This window comes from Bos indicus, chromosome 10, assembly GCF_029378745.1.
Source record: "Bos indicus isolate NIAB-ARS_2022 breed Sahiwal x Tharparkar chromosome 10, NIAB-ARS_B.indTharparkar_mat_pri_1.0, whole genome shotgun sequence".
In the NCBI taxonomy this organism is placed as follows: Eukaryota; Metazoa; Chordata; class Mammalia; order Artiodactyla; family Bovidae; genus Bos; species Bos indicus.
The window spans coordinates 99982308-99989397 of record NC_091769.1 but is presented as its reverse complement, the minus strand read 5'-3'; the positions used below and the strand labels follow the sequence as shown (position 1 = coordinate 99989397).

The following is a 7090-nucleotide window of genomic DNA, read 5'->3' as shown; positions in this document are numbered from 1 at the left end:
CCCTGCCTTGCAGATGGCTGCTGCAACTAGAAAAAAAGTCCACAGGCCGGAAGGAAGACAAAGCTTTCCAGAAACAAAGCTATTTTAAAAATAATTTACATTAAATTTACATAACAGAAGTTTCTCTGCTCCAGTCTCTCAAACCACTGGCCAAGTAAGAGCGAAACACCTATTATGATGGTGTTAGGACCACACGGTTATTCCTTGGCTTAAGTGTAGACTGCAATAATAGTAATAATAATAATGATGATGATGCAGTGTAATAATACCATATAATAATAAAAGTTGCTATTAGGGGTCAGAATGAAGCACTTCAGTATGTTTTACACACGTTGCTGAATAGTGATTATTTTCATTATTTCACAGGACATGAGCAGGCACAGAAGGTTAAGAAATTTGCAAAGGTCCTCCAGCTAGTTAGCGTTGGCAGCTGAGATTCGAACCCAGACAACTAGACTCTGGAGTTCGCCTATCCTTAAAGCGCCACTTTGGACGCATGAACATACAGCTCTGCTGAAGACCGAAAGGTTATTTGAGGCATATCAATCTTTCTAGAGGCTTCCCCGGTGACTCAGACTGTAAAGAATCTGCCTGCAGTGCGGGAAACCGGGGCGCAGTCCCTGGGTTGGGAAGACCCCTTGGAGAAAGGCATGGCAGTCCACTCCACTATTTTTGCTTGGAGAACCCCATGGACAGGAGCCTGGTGGGCTACAGCCCATGGGGTCGCAAGGAGTTGGACACGACTGAACGACTTTCACACAGTCTTTTTTAGGGGAAGGGGACTTTGCCACCCCGTATACCAATCCTTCCCACCCTGTTATCAATCCTTTTTTTATGGAGTATGCCCTTAGACGAAAGCAAGGGAGAAGAAATAGACTATTTGAACAGTTTTCAGACATGTAGACGAGTAAACGAATAACTCCGGCGATAATACCCTTTTACCGATCACCTAGTAACGCGGGAATAACACCCTTTACCTGGCACCGAAATGTTACCCCCTCCTCTCATTTTTATTAAGGCCTCGCTTTATTTGGAAACTCTTAAAATAAGCGGTCATATGATTCAAACAAGCAGCGGCGCGCCCCCTCCCCGCGGCCGGGCGCAGCTGTCCGCGCCTCCCCCGCTCGCATTCCAGCCCTCTGAGGTCACGGGCCGCCGCCGCCTCTCCGGATCCGCCCGCCCGCCCGGCCCGGGGGAGGGACGCCCGGGCCCGGCCGCCCCGCTGCTCCGGCCGCGCGTCCTCCGGCTGCCCGGCCCGCGCCGGGCCTCTGCGTGCGGCGCCGCTGGCCCCAGCTGCGGGCCTCCGCCCTCGGCGCGGGGGAATGCGCGGCGGGCCGGGGCCGGGGAGACAGGAGCGAGGCGCGCGGGGCCCGTGAGCGCGCCGCGGCGCGGGCTGGAGTGTGGGAGCGGCTGCGGCGGCAGCGCGGCGGGGCCCCGCGGGACGGGCCGCTGAGCGGGTCGCACGGCCCCGAGGATGCGGCGGCGGGAGCAGGTGAGGGCGCGGGGCGCGGGGGAGAGACGGGGGCTGAGCGCGGGGCTGTGTCCGCCAGCCGGCACCCCCGAGTCCGGGGAGGACGCGTCCCGGCTGCCCAGACCCGAGGCACGGACGAGCGTAACAAAGAGAAAACTCTTCCAGGCTCTCTTCCACTTGAGGCATTTGCAGAGGGGTCTTGAACTTGTATTCGGAGCTCCTCGGTTGATTGTGAGCGGCTTAATTCTGCATCGGGGCTTTAAAAGTCTTAGGTATGTTTGTGCCTCTCGGAATATTAAGTGCGAGATTTGCCAGATAACTTTGGCGAGAAGGAGAGGAACGAAGGACTGTTTCGTGGTGATGGCTTGTTTTGCTTTTGGAGTAAAGAGTGTTTACTCTGGAAGGAAGAATTCTTGGGTCTGCAAATTCCGACTTGTGATTTCTGCAAATCCTGATTAGACTGGCCGCTTTTGGCATGCCCGTCTTATTTTCTTTTTTGCTGAGAAAGCCTTATAATAGCGTATGCTCGCAAACGGGTTCAAAATACTCCGTGTGCGCCAGGTGACAACCGCTGTATGCCTAAGGGTTGCTGACAGATTTTTTTTTTTTTAACTTTGGGATATGATAGGAATTTTATTCTGAAAGTAGTTGTCTGTTGTTTCCAGCCCATTTTATTCTCGAGTTTTACGCATAAATGTGTTCAGGACAAATATGCGTTGGATTTAATGCTATATATCTATTCATTATTCTAAGAATAATACACTTTTAGAGATTATTTTATTTGAAAGCATCATTAGTAAAATTACACGTAATGAGGACTCTAGCAACAAAGCAGAAAACTACAGGATTCAGAATTTAAAAGTGTATTTGAGAAGCCTCTGAGAGGGGATGTAAAAACATTAAAATGAATAAATACCTCAGTCTACCTTTTGAATACTTGAACATGATTAATATATACCTATTTTTTAAATTTCAAAACAAAGTGATCTTGTAGAGAAACAAAAGATCTTAGTGTATTTTCCTGCAAAAGCTAATTATGAATGTCTATTTAGTAATCAGTTAAGACTTCCAGACGCAGCTACCTTTCAAATTATTTCATATTATTTTACACCTGAAACAGACACCCCCCCAAAGCATCTTCAATTTCTACTCCTCTATTCAAACATTTGTAACTTTATGACAATATTTGGTAGCAAATACTGTACATAACTGAAAATTGTGTAAATTGTTTCACACACACATACCCTTCCACTTTTTCAATTACTTTTTATATAACATCTACCAAAATAAAAAAGAGAAAACGTTGGCTTGTCTTTATCCTTGATGCAATAAAATATTTCAAACTCAGGGACAGCAAAGTTTTACTCTGCTTCATCAGAGCTTAAATTGATAATTATATAATGTAATATCTATTGCCTTCAAGGCGTAATTCTATATTTGCAGTGAAGTGAATACTATGTTTGAACATCCCCAACACAAATTTTCATCTTTCCTCTGTACAACTTAACTGTTCTGTTTCCAGTTACCATAATTTGTATGTAAAATTTAAATTCATTACCTTATCTCTTGATAGGGTATTTAGCATATCTATCTATAAGGGTATCTATAATCTTTTAAAATTTATACATGCATGGCTCATAGGCATTTTTCTAGCTGAAAGCTTATTATTTCAAGTTCTCACTTCTTGATTTTTTTTTTTTTTTTTTACTTTTCATTTTGTCTCAACGAGCTATTTGGTTTATACCCTGACACAAACAAGAGCACTGAAAACTGCAGGTGGAGCCCATGTCTTTTCATAATATCTATTTTCTATTCCCTTCTTAATAAGGTTCTTTTACCTTCCAGAGGTACACAGCAAATGCTGTTAAATTAACACAGTGGCTTATGCACTTCTAGTTTTCTTTCTTCTTCTGGCCTTTTCCCTCTATTTCCTGTTTTTAACTTTTATTTTTCTGGCTATCTGTGGAGAGCTCAAACAAACAAAACCCAAACCCAGACAACAAGAGCAGAAAGTCGTGGTTGGGTCCTTATTAGAGATACAGCCATGTATGTAATTATAGCATGCTTGTAATCTGCTTAAGAGCAAGGACGGCTTAGCAATTGATTCCTTTTAGACTTTCTGTAGGGCTTCCCTCGGAGAAGGCAATGGCATCCCACTCCAGTACTCTTGCCTGGAAAATCCCTTGGACGGAGGAGCCTGGTGGGCTGCAGTCCATGGGGTCGCGAGAGTCTGAGAGACTTCACTTTCACTTTTCTGCATTGGAGAAGGAAATGGCAACCCACTCCAGTGTTCTTGCCTGGAGAATCCCAGGGACGGGGGAGCCTGGTGGGCTGCCGTCTATGGGGTCGCAGAGTCGGACATGACTGAAGCGACGCAGCAGCAGCAGCAGCAGCAGCAGCAGCAGGGCTTCCCTGCTGGCTCAGCTGGTAAAGAATCCGCCTGCAAGGCGGGAGACCTGGGTTCAGTCCCTGGGAGAAGGAACGGCCACCCACTCCAGTACTGTGGCCTGGAGAATCCATGTACAGTCCACGGGGTCGCAAAGAGTCGGACACGACTGAGAGACTTTCACTAGACGTCTCCACAAGGCCCACTGGGGGCTTCCCCGGTGGCGCTAGAGGTAAAGAACCCGCCTGACTAATGCAGGCAGAACTAAGAGACAGGGGGGGTCGATCCCTGGGTCGGGAAGATTCCCCTGGAGAAGGAATGGCAACCCACTCCAGTGTTCTTGCCTGGAGCATCCCATGGACAGAGGAGCCTGGTAGGCTACAGTGCCTGGGGTCGCAGGGTCCAACAGGACTGTTGGACTGCAGCGACTTAGCACACACGCCTAAAGGCCCGCTCCAGGGCCTTGTCCTCAGAGGCGCAGTACACTTCAGTGAGATGGAATTACAAAGTGTGAGGTCTGCCACAGCCTAGCGTAAGAGCTAAACGCTGGTTCTCCTCACCCCCGCCCCAACCCCGGCCCAGCCCTGAGAGCCCATCACCTCTGGGGCTGAGGCGCAGTGGGGGAGGCGAGACCGAGGAGGGCGAGTCTGGGGTCGCCCCCGGCTCAGCCCGCCCCGCTGTGAGGCCGAGAGAGCGCCGCTTCTCCCGAGGACCGGCTTCCGAGTCCGCGGGGGGTGACGCTGGCCCTCCGCGCGGCGGTTCCCGGCCCCGGCGCAGGGTAACCAGCTGCGACCGAGTCCAGGGCTGCGTCCTCGGAGGCAGCCTCTGTTCAGAAGACGACGGAGGGCGGGGGCTGTCCCGGGATTCTGGCCATATCTGCGATTTTGTCGACTTGTTGCGGGGGGGAATTAAAAAAAAAATCCTGTCGGTGTCAAAGTTCCAAGCTGCCGCTCAAGGCCGTTTTGCTTCCGCCCAGGAATTAACGCACCAACTGGCGTGCTTAAAAAAGTTTTACGTCACGTGTTTGGGGTGTGTGTGTGTGGGGGGGGCAGTTCTGAGGTAAAGGGACCCGGCTCAAACCGCACGCTTGTCTGCGGGGGCTCTAGGCGGGTCCTTTAAGCGTTCCCTCCGGCGTCAGCCCGAGCCTGTCCTCCCTCCGGGAGCGTCCGTTCGGAAACGCGGCGGCAGACGGAGGGTTCCGGCGCCTCCGGGGCCGCCGGTTGCCCGGGCAACGCCGCCCGCTCTTCCGGGAGCGAGGAGTCGGAGCCCTCGGCGCAGTTAGCCGCACGGGCTCGTTGAACGCCGTGCTCGCGTCTTTATCTAGGGTTGGAGTTTTAAACCTCGTCCCGCTCCTCTTCAGGGCTGTGGCACCGCCTCGGGGAAGGCTCACCGCCTCTAGGCGTCCCCACCCGGAGACGGGCGAGGGCCGGGCTTCTCAGAGCTGACAGGCTTCTGCTTGGTAATCCGGTCAGCAGCGCGTGTAGAGTCTTTTACAGTTTGTTTATAAATAAATCGAAATGGTGACGTAAACATCTGTAAACCGGGAAGTTCTGCACATGCCTGTTAAGTGTTCACCTCATTTGAACCTCACAGCTGCCACATGTGACGGGAAGATTCCATTCGGGTTCGGCATTAATTTGCCTAATTGGGACTTGAACACAGCTCTTTTGGAGGTTTTTTTTTTTTTTTTTGGCAATTAACTCACTTAAGGGCTAAAGATACAGTTGGAGTATCGGGGAGCCAAAAAGAGTTAACTATGAAAAAAAACCCAAAATTTTAGGAAAGAGGACCACTGATTATCGCTACTAAATTTGGGGCTATAGTGCCAGCCCTTGTCTCGTTTCATCCTGAAGGTAGCCGCACGTGGTGGCTACTATTTGTGGAATTGAATGAGGGGTGGAGTCTGACCCGGGGCCTAACACACCTCTGCTGTGAAACTTCTCCAGCCCCTCCCAGATCCTTCTAAGGCCTTTTTTTTTTTTCCAGAGGGAAGATAAAGCTTATTCCTTAGATACAGCTTTTATTGATTTTTATTTTTAAAAACAAAGCCGGAGTTGCTGTCGCCCCTGTAACCAGCGTCCCTCTCTCCCCAGCACTGGCGTGGGAGCTCCCATCACCTGGTCTTTGGAGACTCGGTTGCTTTTTGATGGCAGCAGCTTCTGGGTGAGCAGTCCGAGACTCCGCAGTGCTCTTCCTGTCGGGACGGGATCGCTTCTCTGGCCATCACCACCCTTGGACTGCTGGCGGTGCTGTTCGCTTTTTACCCCTCCAGCTCTTGAAGAGAGAAGAAGATGCCACTACCATTTGGACTGAAACTGAAACGCACGCGGCGTTACACCGTATCCAGCAAGAGCTGCCTAGTTGCCCGGATCCAGCTGCTCAACAATGAGTTTGTAGAGTTCACGCTGTCCGTGGAGAGCACTGGCCAGGAGAGCCTGGAGGCTGTGGCCCAAAGACTGGAGCTGCGGGAGGTAAGCCACCCCTCCCCCCCCCCTCCCCCGCCCCCCGCCCCCCGCAAAAAAAATAAAACTGCAGGCCGCTGCTGCTACTGCTGCTAAGTCGCTTCAGTCTTGTCCAACTCTGTGCGACCCCATAGACGGCAGCCCACCAGGCTCCCCCGTCCCTGGGATTCTCCAGGCAAGAACACTGGAGTGGGTTGCCATTTCCTTCTCCAATGCATGAAAGTAAGAAGTGAAAGGGAAGTCGCTCAGTCGTGTCCGACTCTTAGCGACCCCATGGACTGCAGCCTACCAGGCTTCTCCATCCATGGGATTTACCAGGCAAGAGTACTGGAGTGGGGTGCCATTGCCTTCTCCAGCCGAATTTTGCTCCTTCCTTCCAAGCTACTATAAATGCTCGCTGGCTGTATCTTCTCAGAGTACCTCCCTGGCCAGGATAATCTGGGGCTTCCCTGCTGGCTCAGATGGTAAAGAATCTTCCTGCAATGCAGGAGACCCAGATTCCAGCCTTGGGTGGGAAGATCCCCTGGAGGAGGGCATGGCAACCCACTTCAGCGTTCTTGCCTGGAGAATCTCATGGAGAGAGGAGGCTGGAGGGCTACAGTCCATGGGTTGAAAAGAGTCAGACACCACTGAAGTGGTTTGCCACACAGGCGCTAGGATAACCTGAGTTGAGCTTGTGAGCCCCTCTCCCTGTGAGGAGGGAATGAAACAGAGCAAAGAGCGCTTTTCTTGGGGATGCCCATTAAAAGAACTGGAGAGGGTTGGATGGCA

The 7090-nt window shown here is 51.0% G+C and overlaps 1 protein-coding gene and 1 long non-coding RNA gene across 3 annotated transcripts in view; one reads left to right on the top strand and one right to left on the bottom strand.

Moving 5' to 3' along the window:
- Nucleotides 1–1354: 1354 nt before the first annotated feature.
- The window catches only part of PTPN21 (protein tyrosine phosphatase non-receptor type 21), a 78663-nt gene continuing 72927 nt past the window's right edge, over nucleotides 1355–7090 (top strand). For both annotated transcript variants that reach the window (XM_070797969.1, XM_070797968.1), the window contains exons 1-2: nucleotides 1355–1492; nucleotides 5951–6328. In XM_070797969.1, the coding sequence (XP_070654070.1) occupies nucleotides 6149–6328 (180 nt within the window). In that variant the 5' untranslated portion in view covers nucleotides 1355–1492; nucleotides 5951–6148. The remainder of the gene's footprint in view (nucleotides 1493–5950; nucleotides 6329–7090) is intronic.
- Nucleotides 2232–5337, bottom strand: LOC139185415 (uncharacterized). The gene is made up of 2 exons (XR_011569044.1): nucleotides 4457–5337; nucleotides 2232–3911 (listed from the first exon to the last, which is right to left on the bottom strand). It is a non-coding gene; the product is annotated as an uncharacterized lncRNA (long non-coding RNA).